At 35.9% G+C, this 24,764-nt stretch overlaps 1 protein-coding gene across 1 annotated transcript in view; it reads left to right on the plus strand.

Moving 5' to 3' along the window:
- The first annotated feature begins 7,887 nt into the window (after nucleotides 1-7,887).
- cpne9 (copine family member IX) overlaps nucleotides 7,888-24,764 on the plus strand; it is a 126,050-nt gene continuing 109,173 nt past the window's right edge. The window contains exons 1-3 of the mRNA XM_088636740.1: nucleotides 7,888-8,440; nucleotides 17,242-17,282; nucleotides 22,837-22,883. Coding sequence (XP_088492866.1) covers nucleotides 8,364-8,440; nucleotides 17,242-17,282; nucleotides 22,837-22,883 — 165 coding nt within the window. The 5' untranslated portion in view covers nucleotides 7,888-8,363. The remainder of the gene's footprint in view (nucleotides 8,441-17,241; nucleotides 17,283-22,836; nucleotides 22,884-24,764) is intronic.

Here is a 24,764-nt window from a genome sequence, read left to right on the forward strand (position 1 = left end):
TTTCAGTGTTGGCTTTAATACATATCCTTGCCATCCATCTATGGAACTTTATTTTTCTAGGATGAATTGAGGTTACCAGTGTTTAAATTCAATTCTACTTTTTGCTTTTTTCTAAAAGCCTTCTGAAATTGCTCTATCAGACAATAGTTTTTTTTTTTAGTTTAATAGTGACAGACCTATTTATCAGAGCAATGTTCATCTTATGCCCTTGAAGGGACAGTCACAGGTACTGCTATAAAGTGAGGGCAGCTTAATCCTGCCTATTTTTATTCTAATTTCTTTCATTGGCTACTCTGCACCTGGAGTTTTTTTAAAGCTGCAAAACGTACATAAAGATGCTTGTTCTTTTAATTTGGAGGTGTTATCAAGGTAGTTATGTATAATTTGTAACTATTACACATGACACTTGTAGTATTAAATAAGTCAGTCAGTGGACTTTCTTAGAGGCTGTGAAGAACTTTAAGACCTTTGTGTTGAATATGGTGTAAGGTGTGTTGCACTGAGGCCTTACTTCATTAAACATTGCTGAGGTGTGTGTGGTAGGTGGACAGAAGTTGTTGAAACAAGATTGAATCTCTACAGCTTTTATTCTGATTGCTGGTTTGCCAAAAATTACTTTTTCACCTCGGAGTCAAAAGAGACTGAACTTTTCCCCAAACTTAATTTAGTCTTGGACAGGAATATAACCATCTGGATGACACTGCTGAACTCCCGTCATTTAGGAACTTTGAAATATGGAAAAGAATTAGCATGAAGTATTGATTTATATGAAACCTGATTAATAATTAAATAAAATGCAATGCAGGATTCACACTCGTTGCCAAAAAAACAGTTATACCCTCTTGCTAACGATAACTAAAGCATATTCTGAAAATTGACATATCTATAGCATTTCATTATCATATGTTCATGTCAATTAACCCTAAAAACATTAATCCTAAAAGGATATTGTTTGAGCTTGTATTTCATTGTCCTTTCAGCTCATTAAATATTTCATTGGGCTGTTGTTTTCTCGTCACAGCTAAACTAATAGTTATTTGAACCCTTAATCTATTCAATATGATTAATTTAGCTTTAAAACATACTGGAGGTTTCCTTTTAACTATTACATTTTATAAGGACTTGAACATCACCACCCTTCAAGTAGATGAAAATGTTCCAATTAAGCAACTTATTAAAGTTTCAATTAAGTAATCAGCAGATGTGGGAGACCTGAGGATAGGAGTTCAGCAGTTGAATATCAGCTGGGATTAGCAGCTGGCATTAGCTTGTTTGCAGTTCCCAGCTTGATTGCCCTATTCTGAAGGCTGGGAATCACGGATATTGCCTTTCTGTATTGAAACAGCTGCCTAGGCAGAAGATGCAGATGATCAAAGTAGTCCTAATAATTTCCGGAGGTTAATAAATTTAACTGTTAAATCCTTAAGACCACCATATTCAACAGTGACTTTGCCATTCCAAGTGAGGTCGTTAAGATAACCTCAACAGGAATGGACATATAGACAAAGAAAGATGAACATGAAAGAATGAAAAGGAAGAAAAAGGAATTACAACATCATTTGGTTTGAATCATTGTCTTTCAAGTCAAACTTCAAACTATATTCTGTCTAGGTCATCTGAATGCTGGTAATCTGAGCATATAGTCAGTTTGTTGTCTTATTTATTTGGAAATTCTAATTACCTTTATCGTAGGATCTGCAGTTTAAAAATGTTCCTTCTATTTTACTGCTGCTTCTCTTTAGAATAGGAAAATTGGTTCCCATTCACTTGTGGGCATCTGTGTAGGGAGTGTGATTTAGTCCTGTGTACGATGAGGTTGTAAGTTTTCTCTCTGTGGTCTGTTAAAGTGTTTTGGATATTACAACTGTAGGGTCACTCTTCTATGTCTATGGAAGACAGGGCTCTAGAACTCTTAGAATTGTACATATCTTATAGGGTAACCATTGTATGTTTTGTAAGTTTGTGCTAGTGCTATTTATTGTTAATAAGTATTTGCCTTGTCTAAGTTTGGGCACTATAACCATTCTATTATCTGGCAGTGCCAGAGAAGTAAAAACACCTGCTGTGTAATGCTTGGTAATCCCTCACCTTGAACAGAGAAATTATTCATTATAATTTGTTTGCATAGCAAGGTGGTGTCAGGATGTAATTATTATATTGATTCCATAAACTCCCTATTTTGCAATTATAACATCCCCTGTCAAACACATTGTCAAGCCTGTTATAGTTGCACACTTGTTGCTTCTATTGTTCATGATGTATAAATCTCTAGAACCCCAAAGCAAACAAAAATTCTTAAACCAGCCTGACAAATATGTGATTGATTTAACACCTTTACATGGCGCAAATGTACACAGCAGTGTAACAATATGATAGACTACCATTTCAGTGACCCTGTCTCAAAAGGTTACTCTAAGGAGAATATTAAGAGTATACTCAATGTGTTTAATGGTATGCCTCATTGTTCAATGGATGCTTATATTATTTTATTCAAAGTCAGTTAATTTGCAGTTTGACCAAATGAGATTAAAGGGTTTAGTGAGCTGTCAGAAATAGACTTAAATGCTGTAGGCTGGATTTGTCACATACAGTACAACACAATTTGTGGAGGGATGTATGATACTGACATATTTACAAGAAGTAGGATTCTGACTTGCCAAAAGTGTGAGTAATGTTTTCTTTCACAAATGTTTATTAATTTCTGAGACCAAAAAAATATCAAGACTATGCAGACTACAAGCTCACACAGAAAGAAACAAGAGGGGGGGAAACCTGAGGTTTTTGTACTAGCAAAGTGTGAACTAATTTACTTCCATAAGCACAATCACTGCCAATGAATGCAACAATGTACAATTTAAACTGCAAAGCTATTTTCATATTTCATTGTTAGAGAGAATCAGCATTGTTGAGTGCATTTCAAACTGCAATAAAAGCAAAACGTACACAGTAACTTGTAAGACCTCCAATTTACATCACAAAATTGCCAAGTATACGCAGAGCCACATTCTGCGATTTAGAACGAGGCAACAAAGGTTTCGGTGATGTGATGCTGCCCTACAGTATAACATTGTAAACAAGCAAGCTTGTGAATACTGTACATCTCTTTTAATCCAATAGAAATATTGCTTTCTATTTTGAGACCGTTTTGCCGACAAATACTACTTACTTGTTAACTTTGCATGGATCATTCCTGCGGAGAAATGTCTGCACGACCTATATTTCCTTGTAAGTCACATTACATTAGTCATTGTGGAGACTAGTGAGCAGGAAGGGCCACATCACGTCACAATTCATGGGACCTCTTTTTTTTTTTTCTATTACATCAGTGAATTTATTTTATCACTGAGGTTTAATAACCAGTCTGAGAAATTGGAACTGCACTTACCATTTAGGGGTATCTTAGTCTCCACCCAGCCCCATAAAATGTTTTTTTAGTGGCAGTTAGACCTACAAAGAAAATAAATTTTGCCTGATGATTAATAGTAGCTTGAGAGCTGTCATTCAGGAAAGTTTGGGGCACCACATACATGCCAAAACACATTAGTCATGTACTGTATAGCCTAAAGCACTTTATCACAGGACACTCCTAAAACACACAGGAAAGTACAAACTTAGTCCTGATAACATCAATGACAGAGATGTTCAGGGGCTGTTTTCATCTTAAACTGCCAGTATGGTGTTGCATATTTTATGTACAAGTTTAAAATGGATTTACTGGTGTGCTACAGGGGTAACATGATGGAGCAGCAGTTTGCATTGCTGCCTCACAGGACTGGGGCCCTGGATTCAATTCCAAACCTGCGACTGTGTCTGAATGGAGTTTTGTACTGTATGTTTTCTCTGTGTTTGCATGGGTTTCCTCCCACAGTCTATGCAAACACTATTAACCGGTAGGCTCATTGGCTTCTGAGAAAACTGGCTCTGATATGAGTGTGTGTCTGCGTCTTGGTGTGCCGTGCGAAGGATTGGTGTCCCGTTCAGAGTGTAGCCTGATCTGCACCTGCTTCAAGTCTGAATTGGAAGAAGCAGGTAGACTGTGGATGGATTGTGAACTACATTTATCTAGCAAAATAAAATTGATCAGTACTACATCCCAGTCAGGACTATCATCTAGCTTGTCTCCTTATTTACCCTGTTTAAGTTAACTGGGAAGGACTTGATTTTAGAAAAAATGAAGAAAGTCATCCAGTATAGAGTAGAGACTAAGTAGAGATGAACTCTTGAGAAGGGTCAAGACAGTGACTCTGTGAGGGAGAGGTGTTTTCTGTTTGCACCTAAGACAACTGTCTTTCTGCCACTAAAGCCTGGGATTTTCCACACCCCTGCATTCAATCAGAGAGAAACAAAACAGACTGCTGGATGCCAAATGGCATGTTCCTGTCCTGTTTAGTTTGTGTCTGAAAGACTTCAGACAGTGTCCTGTGCCTAGTGTGTGTCTTTGATATGTTAAAGTCTCGCCTACATTTAATGTAGAAAGTGTAACTACAGTCAAGCGAGCATATTTACTGAGTGCTGTGCTATGCTCCACTTCAGCTGATTGAATAAAAGATCTCTGTTTGACAGTCTCCTAACCTGAGTGAAGACTGCGTTTTCTTTGACACACTGAAACAACTCGATCAGTCACTGTGCTGCAGGGCATATCAATGTCCCATGATATAATAACACCAATAAGCCCAAAGAGCTGAGTGGAGTCTGAGATATATAAAATTGTCACCCTCAGGGAGTGTGCACATCTTCCTCAGATCATCTCCAATGTGCAAACGTTACATTTGTAATGAAACTTTATTAGGCCTTTTGATGGGTGAATTCACGCTGTGTATCCTCCTGGATGAAACAATATAGGTATTTATAATATATATATAGACATTAATAAACAGCTGTTAAGAGAAAGAGGTAAGAGTAATGTAACAGAGATGTATTCAGTATATTCCCTGCATCATCAAACTGAATAATGTCATGAAACAAGTCAAGACTGTGAATTGTAAAGCAGGCTCTTATTTCAATGCAGGCTTGCAAAAAAGATCAAATTTTAATCAGGCAGAGGGTTTGCCAGGCTGAAGGTGGGAGAGCTACAGCACACATTACATGTATTTATTGCCATACTTGAAAATGAAAAGAATAATAATAATTTTTGTGCCTAAGTTAACAACTCCATGTTAAATGACCATTTACAAACAAATTAATAAAACCCTTCCCTTCAAAATAATATTATTAAAGCATGAATGAGGTCTTATTGGATTTTGATATGCAGTGCATTAAATTCATTATGTATCATAAAACCTTTAAATCCAGTGAATAATGGCACTTACAAAAAAAATCATTGTGATTTAAGGCCACATACTGGTGCATGTAATTAAGCAATTGTTATGAGTAAGCACTCATTCTTCCATTTTCTAACTGCTTCTTCCCATTAGGGTTGTGAGGGAGCCAGAGCGTATCCCAGCAAGCAATGGGCACAGGGCAGGATACACCCTAGATGAGACGCCAATCCATCACGCAATGAGCGAATATCATTGTTTCAAATCATACTTTTTTATACTGGTTCTCATGTAAACAATGTATGAATTTGGATTCATCATCAGAAAGCTGTATATTTCTAGTAAAGAGTGTGGCTAACTGGAGCATATCCCAGAAACATAGTAGTCAAGGCAGGGCTTAATTCTAGACAGGACACCACGATTTCTAATTTAGAAATGCCAATTAACCTAGCTGGCATGTCTGAGAAGCCAAATGGAGCAAACTATGTGGATAACATGTACACTCCACATAGAAGGTTCTCCAAGCCAGAATGAATCCCAAAAATAACCATCACACCACTGTGCTGCCCTTGAAATTAATTCACACAATCAAAATGAATTGGAAATTAAAATGAAAAAGATATAAAACAGAGACCCATATGGGAAATTTACCTTGTCTTACATTTCTTTACTTTTATCCCGTGTTTAGTAATTTGATATTTGATGAGTTTCAGGCAAAATGATCTGCATTGCATTGACATTTCAGTGAATTTAAACATGCATAAGAACTCTGTAACACACATAATCAAAATAAGCACTGTTAAAATAGAATACAGTGATTTCTTTCTGTTTTAGTCATAGAAATTTGTTGTTTCTAACCATGAGGACAAAGTTTGAATGCAAATTGATCCCACCACATGAATGAGTCTAGTGGTAACTGTACAGTACATATACTCCACATGAAAATCAGAAACGTGAATCACTTTGGCCTGTCAGAATTCAGGACAAACATTTATCACCGTTACTTTTATTTGTGTTGGGCTGCATAGTAAAGATTACATGTCAGGCATCATCTAAGTCATTCTGTTATTTTATTTCTAAGATTGGTGTGTGTGTAGTTGAAAGGGGTGTACTATACGTGTGCCTTGTCTTCACTCCTCCATTTCACCATTTATCTTCATTTTGTTTTATTAATTATTCATCCTAATTCTTTAGCAACCCCAGCACAAAAAGGCAGTGAGCAATTTAACATATGCGTCATATCTAAATGCGGCAAATCCATGGTCAAATATAACGTTGGGTTTCATCTTCAGAAGATCTCTCCATCTTCTGCCAAGAAAAGGGGATTTCAGGATTTTTGTTTTGCTCTAAAGTCGTCTTCGTAAAGACCATTACGTTGTGGAATGTAATCTTGTCTGAAAGTATTTTGCTAATAAAGTCTATTCGGTATTGGAATCGACTAACCAGAAGCAGGACACTATTTTTGGTCAACTGTCAACGAAAATTAAAATAAATTTAAACTTTCCTACATAATATGATATTTTTTTTAAATAACTGTGTATGTACAGTTTGGAACGGTAAACAAATCAACAAATGTTATGAGAAACTACTTCAGCAAGATTAGTAATAGTTAATATTCCTGGACTCATATTGTACCTCCATACAATCGACAGAAAACAGCTATTTCTTACATATTATTTTGTTTTACTTTCCCCACCCATTTTGTTGCCAGCATGATCACTTTCTTATCAGTTGGTTGTCGGCTGTGGGAATGTCTTGTGCAAATAATGCAATATGAACTGGCTTTCCAGGTTGTCGTCCACACAACGTGTAAACGCATCGCTACATTTAATCAAGAAAGACAAAATATGCTATAACGCACAAGATTGTTTTCGCTCTTATTTTGCTCGGTACGAGTATTTGTTATACATATATAAACTCGTGGGTTATTATGCCCAGAATGTGGGTTATTGAAACTTTCCACATCCAGTGCGCACTCACCACAATCAAGGAATTTTACAAACGTTCCTAGACTCACGCGTTGTGAACATTTATACCAGTGAGTGAAACGTCTCTTTAAACTAAGTATTCCCGTACAAACAGCACTATTGCACACAGAATACGCTTTAAAAACTTCTAGACATCTTAGAATGTTCTAAGACCAACTCGTCTCAGCTACAGTAAATCGCTCATCGGTCAGCTGGCGCAAAAAAAGCATTTAAATGTGTCGTTTTATCTTTATAACAAGGGAAGGATCTCTGGACGTCTTGTAGACGAAGTCTACCTCTCGTTTTAAAATAAAAAAAACCCATCTGAAGTGAGTTTCTCGTGTGAAACTCTGTTTTCCTTTTTAAGAACAGTAAAATCTATTATTTGTGTACTCTCTCACCGCTATTACAGCATAAGCTGTACAGCATTAGATTAATGATAGAAAACTATTTTTTAAGAGCAAATGATATGCCAAAACTGCATTTTAATTAACCCCCTCTTAATTAATGCACATGCCTTTCCCATGCATAAAGAAACGTGTATTAGGTAGTTATATAATGCTCATTTCAGTAGAATGGCTGTAAGGGATACAGAGTCACCAGCCTTTTCCCCCCCAGCAGTAATGATTAAAGGAAGCAGTTATATCACGAACATTAATGAACACAGAACAGCCTTTGATTAAGATTATACAACAGAGAATTCTTTATTCTCTTCGCTTGTCCGAAACGAATCTTATATTAATTGGAAGTGTGGACAGGTGTTTTTTCGGTTGTCACGGCACTCGGATCTGACGGGCACAATAAAACTTCAGCATTCAACACTCGGCATCCAATGCCTAGCCTCTTTTTAGAATTTTTCATTTGCTGCTGCCTCCACCTGCCGACAGTTAAAAAAATGCATGACAAAGAATTCATCAGAACTGGAGCGCTGCACAGACTTCATATCCACTAGCAATGAAAAAGAATGAAAGCACATTGAGTTAGTCTTCATATATGGAACCTTTCAGCTGATACTTATTAAGTACTCGGTCACAAGCCTTCTATGAAAACGTGAGGATCAGAGTCCTGCGCGTCTTCTTCCCTTTTGATAGAAAGACGATAAAACTGTTGTAATTTAGATTAATTAAGAAGGCTGAGAATGGCGTCAATTGGAGACTTCGATCCTCTTCACTCCAGCGTTCCTGCAACTAAAATTGAAATCACCGTTTCGTGCAGGTAAGCGCGCATGATTTGTTATGTTAAGAAATATCACATATCAGCACTGACACGTTCCAACTGCTAGAAATAAAAATACATTTAAAAGAATCGCAGCAGGCTGCCGAACTTCAAACATTTAATCTTTTTTTTAAGTTGCAAACCGTGTTGCGATAAAGGCGATTGAGGCATTCAAAACAAGGGTGAAATGGGAAAGACGCTACAAGTGAAAAGACGTTAAGTAACTACAGTACGTTGGATGCACCCCACATACTGCGAAAGCATGCGTGGTGGATGTGTAATAAAAGCGTGTTTTTTCATGTTCTGTTAAATGTGGTCAACAATAAACACCTTTCCGCAATTTAATAGTTAAGCTTAGCCGTCATAAGCAGCTATTCCGTATCGACACTTGGAATACTGCTTTTGCGTGTGTAGGTCCGAGCGTATAAGTACCATTGGAGCGTATGAATAACATAAAATGCACTCACCTGCTAGTCATTTGGGTTGGGTCCTACATTTCAAGTCTAGAATATCTTTGGAGAGTTCTGCACCCAGTGGCTTGTGGCTTAGTTCCAGTCATTTGGGTTGATTTTCTCTCAATAGGGTAAGGGTGATTATTAAAAGTTTAAAAGCAGGAATTTGTCAGGTAACAAAATTCAGTTTTAAAAATTAGTCAGGTGAATTGTGTTTTCTGGAAGAGAATGACAAAACCTGATTTTAGTTAAGTAGACATTAACTGTGTTCTGCCTGGGCAGTTGTACTTGCAAATTAGGCATTGCAGGTTGTTGTAATGTGATGTACTGTACCATCAACCTTGTTATTTATGGAAAGAAACAATCCTGTGGTGTACCTATAGAGAGTGTGCATTTAGATTAGCAAACAGAGAAATTTGTTTAATAGGTGATGTTAAACTAAAACTAAATGCTCTTTTTTTCTGCTTTATTAGCAAAATGAACCCACAAAACCTGCAGTGCAACTGTAATTAGTGTCTATTTTGTTATTGTCTAATATGTTATCTTGTGGAAAAAACTTATTTGCCAGTAGGATCTAAGGAATGTCAGTTTATTGCAGAAAACTGAAATAGCTTTGCTTTTTAATTGTGCATTCAAAATAGTTCAGTATACTCAATATAGTTTGTAGTCTTTAATTTTAAAGCACTTTAGGTTATTAAGCAATACCTATCATAAAAAAATAACATTACTGTTGCAATACAATATCTATCAAGCACGAGAATAAGTCTAATAAAAGTGATTAAACTGTGTTAAAGAATATGTGGCATTTCTAATTTCATCATCAGTGTGTGTTGTATACCATGGTAAATTATTTTTTTTTAAATTACATTTATAGGTGATCACTTATCAGATTTGACTCTGTTCCCTGTTAATATTGAAATATAACTTTGCTATTTTCACATCTTTGTAGCTACCTTTTTTGAGTCGGTTGACTTATTGTCGAACCAACCAATAATTTTTGTCTTTTCTCCTGTACAGTATGCTTGATTTTTATCAGTGGGTGTGTGTGGAAGCAGTTTTGTTATAAAGCATTCCAGGAAGCTCTTCACCTTTCAGGTTTTGAGGGAATGAGAAAGGAAGGATCCGAACAGTATTTCGGTCTGAATGTGGAGTACGTTAGACAAATGGGCCATTGGTCTCAGTTTTATAGGCTTATGCAATGTGGCTTTTTTTTTTTTGAAACAAGATAAGGTTATTTGCGAGCAAAAAGAATTGTTAATGCAACTCAAACAGTGCTGTGGATTAGATACTGCTGTTGACTGTTTCATGCACAGTATGTACAGTATACAGATTGTTCCTAGTTAGTTGCTTCCTATATTCACATCTTTCCATCACATTTTAAATTGTTCTTTTTCTTTATCTTCTTCAAAGAAGCTATGACTGGAGGGTTAGTCTAACCTATCCTTATTTGAAGATCTGCAACCAATTCCATAAAATTCTTTAACCATTTCATTAATCATCTAGCTTCTTGCATCACTGGTTCTTTTTGTATCATTACTTTTAATGCAAATGCCAAAAGCCAAGATGGAATAGACCAGTTAAATAAGTACACCGATCTGAATTGCTCTTTTAAGGTTTTGGAAAACTACCCATTAACTTCCACGGTATTAAAGGTACCACGTGTGATGTTGGAATCTGAAAAAAGTCTATAATTTTTTATATTGTGAAGTTATTTTTTAAATGTTGGTATATCTACATCATATTACACGCTATTTGTTGTGTTTTTGTATTCGATAGCTAACAAATAGCAACACAGTGGCTAGACAGTTAGTGCTGCTGTCGCACATCTCTAGTGCTCTGTGTTTGGACATCTGTCTGTGTGGAGTTCACATATTGTTCCTTGTTCTCATTGGGTTTTTCTTGAGCTCTGGTTTGCTCCAATTTCCCAGAGCCATGTACAGTAGGCAAGGTTTTGATTGGTTATTCTAAATTGTTCGTGTCTGTGGCCCTGCAGTAGGCTGGCATCCCATCCAGTTTGAGAGCAGTCATGTGCTCTCACTCCAGCCTTGTGCCTTATGATTCCAGGACAGGACCCGGTTTTCTGTGATCAGAACAACTTGGGTGCAATGAATGAAATCCTTATATTCAGTTTTTTTTTTTCCACTTGTTTTTCAGCCATATGTGAAATTTTGAATTGCATCATAAAAAGGGAAAAGTCAACCTGTATCTTGACTAATATTCATGGACAGGAGAGGTTTATAATGAGTTACATAAAATTAATATAGTACCGTCCTGCATTGAACTTTGCATTTTGGCAATTTGAAGTTTTTACTTTCAGTTGCTTGACATTCATGCCCCTTTGGGGAATATCGGCATTATCATAAGCTTTTATAATAAAGCTATTGGTGTTGTATGGAACAGCATTCAAATAAAATTATTAATAATATACAGTAATATTTAAACCATAGTATCTCAAGGATGCTTTTACAAATTTGTAATTAGTAAATGCCCAATTAGTGTAATGAAAGCCATGAAAACCATAGATTTATTTTCAAGTTTGAATTGATTGCTAAGATACCAACAAGCAGATCAATGCATTTAGGCCACAGGTGCCGCTGAAGCAGGTCTTTGTGGATCCATCGCATGACTACCCATAATCAGACATGTATTTGACAAGCCAGACAGTTGCCAAATTCATCCCAGACAAGGCTCACATTTTCCAACAATAAGCTTGATTTCCTTAAACAGATGATTAGAATAACATTAAACACTAAACATTAAGAAACGCACACTTGCTGTCATACTGTACACAAGGAAGGTGAGGAACTTATTTTACTTAGTGGTGCATCTCTTCTATCATGTCCTGTGTTAGAAAAAAATCTTTTAAAAACCTGTTGTGACTTGGAGGTTGTTGCAAACTACCCTTGATGCTGGTACATTTAAATAAAGGGCTCTGTTTTAGCATCTTAAAAATTCCTGTTGGCGATTATTAGTAATCTTTATTTAGTGTGTTTATTTGTTGTGTTTCATTTCCAGTGTTACATGTATAAAGAAATCTAATTAATACAGTTTTTAGTTTTTATTACCACTATGTTAATAAACTCATCCAATGACAATGACTTTTATTTACCATTTTAGGTGCAGATATACACTGCTGTGCAAAATTCATAACATGTAGTATAGTGTTAATTGTTTTTCTCCTCAGTATTTTCACTTCTTTATGCATAAGCATTGTTTTGGCAATCTTCTACTAAAACCTCAGCCATTTTAAGATAATCATGATCTCTAAATTGAAGCAAAAATTAGGCATTTTAGTTTAATGGTTTTCATATTAATGAAGAATACCTTTTGCCTCATCATGGAAAGGCAAATGTTGCATCTCATTCAAACCATACTGTAGGTGACCATGCATGGGTCTGCATATAGGCACCTGAATCATCAGTGGTACACTGCTTCTCCAGCAGCTGATACCAGAGCAGTTGAAGCACCACCAAAGGTACAGTTAATGTCCTTGCTCTTCACAGCCACGACTTGTCACATGTCATGTGTTCCTTGAATGAGGCTGTGTGGTCTAAGGAGGTGGTTCCTTAATCAGACACTATTAATTTAATAGTGTCTTTTTTTCTTCTCTATTGTGCAAGATGTACTCTGCCAGTGAATAACCAAGAGCCAGCTCAGTTGGGAAAGGTGTGGACACATTTACTACTCATTCAGTTTCCACTATGTTCAGGATGATGTTACATCGGAGTAGACAGAATGTAGCATTATAAAGAATGATGGGCTGAAAATTTGTAATGTTTTGACTTTTTCTTACAGTATAATGAGTTTGCAAAAATGAATAACTTGATTCTATATCTGCTACAAATATGTACCCTGAGATGCAGTGCCATGAAAAAGTCTTTGTGAACTGATTTAATGTTCATTCACAAAATGGAATTTGTAAGAGAAAACTGAAAATCCTTACTTCTGATGATTTTGTCATGCAACTCTGTACAGTACATGCAAGCTTGTGCATGTATGGAGCTGCACAGTATGCAAGATCACTTCAGTCTTTATTACTTTTAATCATGATCGTTTGCCGTACCAGCAACAGGGAAATAAATACCACTTCCAATGGTATATGATTGTTCTAGATTATGTGTGGGCCAGATCAGGCTCAGTTTACTGCTGACAAATCATGACAAACTGTAGCACACAGAGGCAGGTGTTGCTGAAGATGTCCCCAATGGGATTTAAAATGGGTCCACTTTGGGGAATAATGAATGTTCTGGTCAGGAGCAGAATTTGTGGAGACTGACACTGCAGAAGGAGAGGCAAGCTGCATAGCAGCTCTCAGGGGTATTGCCTTCTGTAGCTTGTCATCACAGAGAGAAAATAAACAAGACTTGCTGCTCAATTCATTGATCGAAGTCAATTGAAACAGATGTAAGACTGTAATATTCCAACATTCCTTCGGATGAGGAAGGAAGCCTCCAAGAAAATCGTTAGGAGTGGAATTTGCATAGCACAGAACACTTTCAGACAGGAAATGTGTCGTATAATGAAAGATTAGTTTAATTACGCTCTATATTAATAGATTAATAGATTAATAGATGAGGTCCTGTTTTAGATGTATAATAAAGATGCCTCATTAGGGGGAAATCTTTTTCTCAATTAAACCTTTTATAAAAAATACTTTTCTTTTTGAACAGAACAAAATGAATACCATCTTTTATTCTTGACATTTTTCTTATTGATGATGTTTTGTCCTGTTTTTTTTTTAGCTCATAGTGAAAAACATAAGTGTTTGTGTGAAACATGTGATTTCATGCAGAATTTAGAGTTGAGTATCAATCCTGTCAATGTAGTACAATACGTTTTGGACGTGGCAGAGGTGGTTATTACTCGTTTTGAAACTTAAATCAATTTTCATTCTGACCTGGACATCATTTTTAGATGGCAGCTTGATCAGACACAAATGGATTGTGATGATGAGTGAGCACGGTCAATATCATCGCTTAACTACTGCAGTTCACGGTAACTATCACTTCTGAGAAATTTTATTTTTGGCATTTTGTCTTTTTATCAGTGACAAGTAGACAATGGTGTCAGTTATGCGCCCAGCTAGGTTTTTATTTCTTTCTTATTTACTGTAGCAACAGTATAAGCCACTAAGTCCATTGTAGGTCTTAATGTTGGGAAAATTACATTTACAGACCATTGTGACTCTGCCTTCTTCCTGAATTGCAAGAGCTGACTTTAAAAGGAAGTGGTAAAATTGACAGATCTGGGTCAAACAGTCCCCTAACACTGGAAGACCAAGCATTTCAGGCCTCTGAACATCAAGTCTGGCCATCACACAATCGACAGTGGGGATCTGTCACACAAATGAATACCCTGATGGAAGTATAGGTCCAAGCATTACATGATCATTAATTAGTACAGGAAACAATGAACAAGTTGTAGATTTAAACAGCAACTATGAAAATGAGACCTGATCTTTATTATGCTTGAACAACTAAAGATATTGCTGAATTAGAAGCAACCGTGTGTTAAATGTAGAGCAGCAGCACAACATTGCTTGAAGGGATTAAATATAAATTCTGTGGCATGTTTGGCATAGGTAGTGATCCTATGCCCAATGCAGAAGAGTGATTAAAAAGGAAAATCCTGTGGGGAGTAATAAGCTGTGGTTTAATTAATGTTTTCACAGTCTGAAACCAATTCATGGCAGCGTCATCATCAGTTTCTACATGCCTAGCTTTATTAGTACAGTGGTTCCAATTCTGCTGCTGGTAATTCAACTGCGGTCTTCAAAAAGTAATCAGATTTTTTATTACAGATGCCAAAAGAGTCTAGTAAGTGTGTTGCTGTTATGTGTGTTTAGCTCAGAGGAAACTGTTCTTTTAGGGATAAGATGAACCTTTTCATCGGCAGCTGTACTGTGAAATTTACTTTAAAGCATATGAAAGCTGGACTTCCAGAAAGGTCTGTCTTCCAGATTATTCACAGTGATTTTGTTTTCTAGAACCATGCCAGGCCAGATGTCCCATTGATTCATACAGAGGAACAAATTCCATTTTAAATATATTTATATAGTCATGCATTAAGATCACAGAAAAAAAATAAACTTTTTAGTGTGTGGTTATACAGTATGAACTCGTCTTACATCTGCTCTTCTAAAATCGAGGTATTTAACTAACTTCCACACAAATTGGGGAAAAAATAGTGAATCAGGTTTAAAGGTTTAATTATTTGTTACTGTAAAACTGCATAATATGTTTATACCAAAAGGTGTTCCATGCTTTTTAAAACTATTTATATTGACTGATATGGTTGGCCGAGCACCTGCAGTACAGCTTCATTTCATTGGTCGGAGCTAGCAGACTGTTATTAAAAGATATTTGGAGAGAATATTGAGAATCGGTATTGAGGGTTTCAAATGACCATTAGCAGCTGTGATTGGTAAAATTCAATTTCAAATATTTTTACTTGACTGGGTGATGTAAAGAGCACCACTGATGCGTTGTAAAGGTGTTTATAAACGGATTTCAAGGATTAATGGGATGTGAGGATGCCAGAATATGGAATGCAGTAAATATGTAATGCAAATTTACTACATAGCCTCAAATTAGTGCTTGATATCTATTATACTGAAAATTGCTTAATGCATGGTTGGATAACTTGAGTCCTGGACAGACATGATCCAGCAGGGTTTATTGTTTCTTTTTAGGTGTTCGAGGTTCTACGACTGAGAGCAGTTCCAAGCTGACCAGCGAAGGCTGTGGCTTGTTCAATCAATAATTAAGGCTCAAAAGATTTTACATTTTCATTCTCTCAATAAAACTTAATGTGTACTTCTTCTCACCTGGGAAAAGAAACGAGTTGCCCTTCTTCGAAATTCTACTAAATCTTCATGTTTTTGTCATTATGTCAGGCCTAGAAATCAATAGATGAAGGTTGTCCTGTTTTTAAAAAGAAAGCACAAGACATTGCTCTGCAGTTTTGTAAAATGTTGGTCCCGGTGAGATATTTACTGTGCTTAACCATACTTTTTTTTTTACTTCACCTTTATTGTTTCTTCCTGGAAATAATGAAATCTAATTCTGTTTTTGGGATACATTTATTTAGATATTTTCCTTAAGTGTCACTTCTTTCACCAGGAGAACATCAATGTAAGCAGTTTGCAAGACATTCTTTCATATTTCTTTAAGGGCATCTACATCTGGAACTGGAATAATTCTTGGTCCTCAGTTAGATTCGCACTCAGAGATAGATGTATTTGAACATAGAACTATGCAGTCTTTAAGATAAACATAGATAAGAATCTCCAATTTACTAAAATGTGCATCATTGAATATACATTAGGCACAGTTATTACATCTGGAACTGCATAATGTTTGATGCGATAACCTAATTACCCATGCCATAAAATCTTGCAAAAGCGGGAAGCACATGCCTTCTACTGTATATACACCTTTTGTTGTTCAATACCATTAAGTGTTGAAAGAAACATGTCCTGGATTATTCTACTCCCTGGTGAATGTTTTTTTTTTTACTTGAACTCATCTCAGAAATATTGCTTTATTGAGCGTTTCTGAAGCTGCAACACTGTTTACTTTGTGTTTATGGTAGCATTGGCTTCTGTGATGCAATTTGCTTGCATTCAGCTTTCTCAAAAGCTTATTTCCAGGGACGTGATTAAAACGGGAAGGATTGAATCATGTCTGTATTGGCTGCTCTCAAATGGCCACCTGTGCAAGATTAGATAATTAACAACAATTAAAGGACCGGACTTGATTACGTGGTGTAACTTTTTGTTCCTGCACACTTGTTTGTGCCTCACTGACTGGACCCTCTGTTAAAGGTGAAAAACGCCAGATCAAGTGCTGTTGTCATGGCCCTCTTACATTGTGAAATATATTTTTCTTGCCGCACCAACATCTGTACTAATATTAGGACAAACCCCCCTCCGCTACCCATCATTAGAAGGCAAGATTGGTTCTTTGTTAATTCCTATTTAGAATTCCAGGTATGGGTAAGGCAGGATTATATCCTTCACAGGACATCAATGATGTTAGCTGAGGTATTGCAAACGAATTCCTGTTCTACATGTGGTTTTGTCTTATTTAACAAGCTTGTAACTTGTATTACTTGTGTTACTCTTTCTTGCTGTAAGATTTAGATACCTCTCATAAGATTTGTTACATACATGTAGTGATAATGTGGACATTGGTTGCTGTATTTAATGACGGAACGAAAAACAGGTTTTTATGAAATAGTGCTGCTTACTGTGCATTCATTAATCATCAGAAAGGCAGGTTTTTATTGCTGGCTGGTCTAACACAGATTTCTCTTTTTAACTTCCTTTTTTCTGTCTTGTTTCCATAGGAACCTTCTGGATATGGACACATTCTCCAAGTCTGATCCTGGTATGTAATGCATATTTTTAAAGAGTAGGGGTTAAATGTCAGTGCCTTTATGTATAAAGGTTTCCTTCATTAATTTGGTTGCTGGGCTGTCAGATCTAAGACTATTATTACAATTCTTTGTTACAGAGGTTTGCTCAGGTCATGAGTAAATTGGTTCTTACATTTCCTTGTTAGATTCCATGGGATAAAATACTTAACTGAGAGTACAGATAGTATCCCGTGGCAATCTTCCAGAAAACCCTTGAAAATAGAAATACTGTAAGCCCAAGGTCATGTACTGCATCAAACTGACACATTTTTTATTTTACGAAAGGACAAGTAGAAACGAAGGCGAGTTTATTTAAAATGGCACTTTTGTGGGAGCCTGCTATCAAAGCTATCAAACCATGTTGTCAAAGCTAATACTCCTTCTCCTTTCAAAAAAACAGCTGGATCAGATCCTTGGATCCATTACCTACTGTCAACCACATGAAGTAAATGGGCCGAATGACCTCATTAAGTTTACAGTCCTTTTGGATTCCTTCCAGGATAGAAAGTTCATCTAGGATATGGCTATATGCTTTTAGCCTTACCTCTCCTTGATTTCAGCATTTCTTTCTATATAATCACAATTTTTGGCTTTCTATTCTGTTTTCTACAATGTGCAGCTTGAGACCTTGATTTATTAGTCAATGTGAATGGGTCCCTTAGACAGTTTTCCAGCTGTCTGTGTGGTGTTTACAATGTACTTGCATGACAGATTACATACCTGTTTGCATTCAGATGTACTGTGCCTATTAATATGTTTGATCTGTTTCTAACTGACTGCTCATATGCTCTCGGGGTGATGACTACCCAGAATCATTTCTTGTCCCTGACAAATTTACCAAGTGTGTCTCTATAGTTAGCAAAATAGGGAGTCTGATTCTTAATCTAAAATTGCTCCATTGAATACGTCTTACAAATCTTAAATTAAATACCTTGAAAATATGTATTTGTTCAAGTTTATTATTATAAGGGAAATGATTCAACACCCACAATTTAATTTTAAAATGTTTCAAATAGATTGTATGCAACTCTCTTTATTCCTTAATTACATATTAACTTAAATATATTAGCTGTGGTGGTTTGGACTACTTTTATTTTTCTTACGGTCCCTGTTCCCCTATTTTATGTTTGCAACTGTATATTTTAATTAATAATATATTAAGCTGGGTTAGTGTAGTAGTATTTGATTACAAGGATCTATGTAACTGAAATCCCCCAGTTTCTTCCTAGGGCAATATATATTTCTACTATCATTATTTACTATAAATCATAATATGAATATTGAGTTTTTAAACTTGCCTCTATTAGAAAGCTGTATACTAAGAAATCAAATTGTTTAAGAAGGGATAGCCAAATGATATCAAAATAAAATAAAATGATAGGTGAAATACTTACATTTTTACATCTTAAACACAATATCCAAAAAATGTGCAGAGGTCAGGACTCATATTGAGAAAGCTGATTGGGAACCTGTATTTAAAGTTGTTTCTGCATTCTTTTACCTGTATGTTCAGACCAAAAGCACAGGGAAGTGTTTTTTTGGAAGGATTTCCATCATTAATTTATACTATTGATGTGTCTTTCAAAAAATCTTGCATCAGCAGTGAAGTTAAATATTGGGTAATTGGTTAAGGAATTATGTTTGTGTACAGCAGGAGGCATAGTGTAATGCAGGGTACAATTTGAAACATAAGGGAAAACTCAGTTCAAATATAAGCTTTAGAGAATGGTGCTGTATTTTAGCATTATAGCTTCATTTGAAGTTCTCAAGTCAGGAGTAGTTGGTAGAGTTGTGAATTGTTCTGTAAATGATTTGGTAAAGCTGTCACAGTTAGTACCACCTTTGGTTATAATGCAAAGATAGTTATTGATACTGTTGGTTGCCCTTGTGAGCTATTACAGTATATCTGAGAAATATGCATTTGTTTGCGAAATACAATATCAACAAGTCATGTGGAATATGAACACAGAAGCAGATTACATTTCTTAGTAAGGTATATTTTCTATTAATAATTAAAATATTTTTGTGAAGTGAAACGATTTCTGTATTTAATTGTTTATCATTTGATACTTAATGGTTTGGTTTACAAGTTATTTTCGTTTGGAAACATAATTGAAATGAAGTTACAAGTTGTTCAGGAAACCTTTTAGGATTCTAATTTGAGCCCCTTCTCTAAATGTCATTTTTTTTTTTTCAGGTAAATAGATAACCTTTTACTTGTTCAATCACATTGAAGATGCTCATATTTTAAAATGGATTGTAAATTGTTTTCTTGACCAAATTGTTTTTCAAAACTTGCTTTTGAGTTTTAGTAGTTAACTTATCATTTTTAGTCTAGAAAATTCAATTTTTACACTATTTGCTTTAATGTATCTCAAACACTGAGACCTGCACACTACTATTAGTATCACAGCTTTAAGTTGATTAATGTTATCATGACTGGATGTGATGCATAAAAAAGTGCAACAATATTAAGATCACCCTCCCTTCAATTTCCATCTGTTGGGTTCTCTTCCTAGTGTATATCAGGTCATATCATAGTCAACCTTGGCTTTAAGCTGAAACCTTTAGGAAATTTAATTTAATTTTAAAGTTAGCCTATTTTACAGTGAACAGACGTGACATTTAGAAAGTCAGGCAGTAGTGTGATGAACCATTTTCTTTGCAAAATGCTCAGTAGATGCTGGTGAGCTTTGACCGCTGTCAAGTGTGTCCCTTCGTGAATTTTAAGTCTTGCTATCCTCTAAAGAGAGATCCATGACTGATATATTGGAGTACTGCAAAATCAAACAGATTAGCGTCAGGTTTTCTGAAATAGATAATGACCTGGAAGCTGGTGTTCCAGACATCAAAAGTCAGGAATTAACTTTAAAGGAGAATGCTCTATTCAAGCACGGCCTTTTATCTGAGAGTTCACATTCAAAAGCAACCTGTTCATCAGATCTGTCACACAGGCCATAGACAAGAGTGAAAGCTTGTTACTCTTCCAAAAATAAATTGTAGAAAAACCACCTGTCTCTGATGCTGTACTGCACGTGGTCTCCATTTATAAAGGACTCTGCTTCTGTATTTTCTTCCAATAATCTGTTTCGGCTGAAAGATCAAATTACTCCTATCCACCTGACTTTTCTTAATAGCTCTCTCTAACAGTTACCAGGTTCTACCGTCCAATTACTGTGATTTTTTTTCATCTTTAATATCGTAAAAGCTGCTTTTAACATACCAATGTGAAAAGAAATCTGAGCGTAACATGCCAATCATCTGGTGATTGTAAGATCTTTTCAGAAAGTGAATAAAAGTATTTTGGGGGTTTTGGAGCAACTATGAATTTACCCGATTTTCACATTTCCTTGTAAATTGCATTCCTTCTATATTGCAAGCCTCCTTTTACCAATACACGAATGTTCCCTTAAGATAAATATTATAACACCCATAAACCATTTTCTAAAATGCTGAGTAGACCTTTCATTAGAAAGAGGATGTTTGTTACAAGCAAAAGAAACTGAAAAACAGGGACAAAAATGAACTGATTTTTTAAATAAAAAGTCTAAAATTTAAGTATTCTAAAAAACTTTTGGTTTAGTTCTAAAATTGGGAGATTGTATTCCCTTGAGGCCTTCCTGCAGCTGAAAATCTCGGGAAATCGAATAGTTTGGTCTCTTGAAATTGACTTAGATGATACACAGGTTACCTCCAGCTTATCTGGGCATCGATGAAAATTCCCAGGAATAGCCAACATTAAAGACACCTTTGTTTTAAAGAGACCTTAAATCTATTCATTAATGTCATACAACTGGTACTGTGTCTTCTATCTCCAGATCTCACACAGGTCAAATTCTCTGTTTAAATCAGCTTGAAAATAAAGGCTGAATTGGTTGGAATTTTCAATTTGAGGTTTTTGTTGTCCACCATGGGGAATGCAATTCATTAAGTCACCCCGTTGAAGACCCCCCCGTTGAAGACATTGCAGTTACTTCAGGGAGTTTTTAATGGAACATAGCCATCATCTCATTTAAAGGTAGAGGATCTTCTGTACTGGAGCCTTTGCAGCAGTCACTTTCTATAAAGTATGCAATCTGTCTGCCATGAGCTTAAAGACACAGCAGTAATTTCCTAAGCGATCACTGATTTATTTATTTTCCCCACTTTTCTTTGTGCAGAGATGAACAATGTCCTTGTGTGCTTCACGCATCAGCAAGTATATCGGCAGAGGCATGTTTATGGGACTTGATGGGGTTATTTCCTTATTGTGATTTTAGATCCCACATCGTGTGGGTGATGCCAGTCACATAGCAGAGATGCCTTGCAGTAACAGTAAGGTTATGCACTTAATGAGGAAATTTTGACCTTGATGGCACAAGGAGACTTCAGAATGAAGCTGATTTATGCCCTGCTCTTGCATCTTCAAGGGCTGTCCTTAATTCCAGACATGAACTAAATATACCCCCTCAGAGGCTTTCTTCACAACTATTCAAAGTACAGTATTTGATTGCTAGTACTACAATGAAAGGGCTAATTAATTATTATTTTTGTGCAGTTGGTGTTTCACACAGCTTGTTCACCAGGCAGGTAAACAAAGCAATTACATAGCCATAGATGTGGGGGGAAAAAACCTAAAGATACATTTTGGGTAAAAATAACGTTTTGCCTTAATGTGGTTTTACACTCAAAATTACTAGTAATTGTCAGCAGATCTGCATATTATAATTAAAAGCTAGCAATACTGCTGAATTCCACATTGAGTAGTACTACTGTAGTTACAACTGTATGTCTTTAACTGCTGAAGTCAATATCAGTTTAACAAAATTTTCCTTTATGCTGCGTTAAACTTAGACGTACTGTATGTCTGAAATCTTTATCAGATTTAGCCGTGCAATACATTTTAAAACTATCCTCACTTTTTGTATTGAAGGTTGTATAATAACCAGACTTTATTGGATGGAGTCTGACCTCCCAAGGTCACTTTAAAGTAATTTTTCTTGAGCAAAATCTGAGCAAACAAAAGACGAGTGTTTTGTGAAGAAAAATCAAAACCCTTACACTAGCATGACTTTGTTAAAAAGGGTTTGTTGGAGCTGACGTTGGAGTCTTCATAGGGCAACACTTTTTTTTTCTGGAAATGAACCAATTTTAAAAAGAAAGCAACAAACTGTGCCTTTTATACCTGTAAAAATAATACGGCGTTAAACTTGATAAAGTCAGCTGAACCGTTGAGTGTTTTTTACCATTATTTAAAACATATGGAGGGGGAAATAAGTCTTATCTACTTCAACAGGTATAAGTGTTAAAAATAGCCATTCAAGAATAAATGTTAATTTTAAAAGTAAGGTATTCTATGTGTTAAAATGCTAGCTTTTAAGATTTTTTCAGCATCTTCCATGAAGGTTTTTTTTTTGTGTAGTGGGTAATTTGACCCTTTATTAATAATATGACTGAGTGTCTTATATTGTACAAAACATTTGGGAAATAATGGTTCATCATCTCCCTGTAATAACACCAGCAATATTTCTCATTTTCTCTTTGTAGTGGTTGTGCTATATGTGCAGGGAATTGGGACCAAGGAGTGGAGGGAGGTGAGTGAGAATCTTTGCTTCTCTGATCTATTCTTCCTTTATTTGCTCAATACAGAGAATTTGGATGATACACAGATGGACAGGTGCTACTGTACATTCAGTGAATTTATAATACAAAGTATGTAGTGTAGTCAAAAGTTATTCAGTATTGCATTTATGTAATTTTACTTTGGTGGGTTTTAAGAAAAACTGAATCAAGCTCTTTTAGCAAACCATCATGTTAGCAAACTGAACTATAGTTATACTGCAATAACCTAGTTTTTCTTAGCTTGCTTGACACCAACAGTATAGTGCGATGTCAGAAAAAGAAATTTTGGAGAAGAAAAACTAGTGAGCGATGCATAAGCTAATCAGCTATTCCCAAGAAGAAACTATTGTGATGAAAGGCAGCAAATCTTAATCTAATTTTAAGACAAAAAAACATTGCTAAGTGTAAATTTCCAATCTATTTCTGATGATGCATTTTCTTACTTGATTTAAGACTACTTCAAAACATACATCGTTTTGTAAAGTTTAAAAGGTGATTATCCCGAACATCCAGATATGTTGGAGAAATCTTGTAAACATACTTTTCATTATATAGAGCCCCATGCTTCATGAATAAATGAGAATCAAGACATCCATTGTATTTTAAAAAGTAGAAAACTATTTGCCAGTACTACGCTTTCATGATACTTTAATAGTATGAAGGTAATTTGTGGAATTTTCAGATATTCAAAGAGACATATGAAAATGATCAAGAACACAGAGACTGGCAGCTTTTTCTTCTTTCTTTGATATTTCCATTTTTAATTTATTATTCTAAAATACAGGCATATTGAGGTTTCCCCAATCTGTAGAGCAGTGGTTCCTAATCCTAGTCCTGGTGACCCACACACCTACTGGTTTTCATTCCATCCTATCTGATATAGATAATACAAGCCCGACTTGATCGAAGAAGGTGCTTCGTTTTAATATTTGCATTTTGCCTCTCTTCACAAGTTTGGGATTTTATTTCACTTACGAAATACAACAGTTAAAGTTCCAACATGTTTAAGAGCTCGGAACGAACAGTTCAAATTAATCGTAAATCAGTGAAGGTTTTGATTGTGTAAATGAGGGCTCAGCTGGAACAAAAATCACCAGTTTGGGGGGCGCCAGCCCGTGGACTGGGAACCACTGATGTAGATGGTTGCACTGACAAGATACAAAGTAGCTTTTCAGGTCAATGGTTTGGTTGAGCTGGATAAATGCTTTCCCCAATAGAGGAGGGTTGTGTTGGACACGTGTTGAACTTATAGAAAATTAACATTCAGGGGCATTAGGCACAGTTTTTTTTTATGTCACTTTTGCCTGTCTCAGCACTACAATGTGGTGGAAGGAAGAAAAATCAATGCGATTCTCCAGCCTCAGTTCCTTAAGCCTAAAGGAAGTGTTGAAGATGGCCTCTTCTGTGAAGGAAGGGTTAAGATTGTGATGATTTCCGGTATAGACTAAAGTCTGCCAGTCTGGTCATTTCTGGATGAGATGGGTCACACACATTCAAGAATTGAAAGTACTATACATCATGCTTTCACCAGTTACTGGAAGTGACGAATGTGCTGATACACATAGACTACTGATATTCAGTTCTGAGGGCTTCCATGTCCACCATGAACGTTTGGGCTGCTTAATATTATATACACCATTCTAGGCTTAGCTAATATTGATCTTTTTATCTGGCTTTTAATAGCTTTTTTTAATCAATTATTCACCTCATTGGTCTTCATTGCCACTGTTTATAGGTCTTTACTCATTGAGATTCATAAATTAGCTATAAACCCTGGTAGACTGTGGCCCTTCGGATTCAGAAGTGAATATCACTGACTTAGATTATATAGTAGCAGTAGTTCTGTATTGGAC

This window comes from Lepisosteus platostomus, chromosome 6 (genome assembly GCF_059453375.1).
Source record: "Lepisosteus platostomus isolate fLepPlt1 chromosome 6, fLepPlt1.hap1, whole genome shotgun sequence".
Taxonomy (NCBI): Eukaryota; Metazoa; Chordata; class Actinopteri; order Semionotiformes; family Lepisosteidae; genus Lepisosteus; species Lepisosteus platostomus.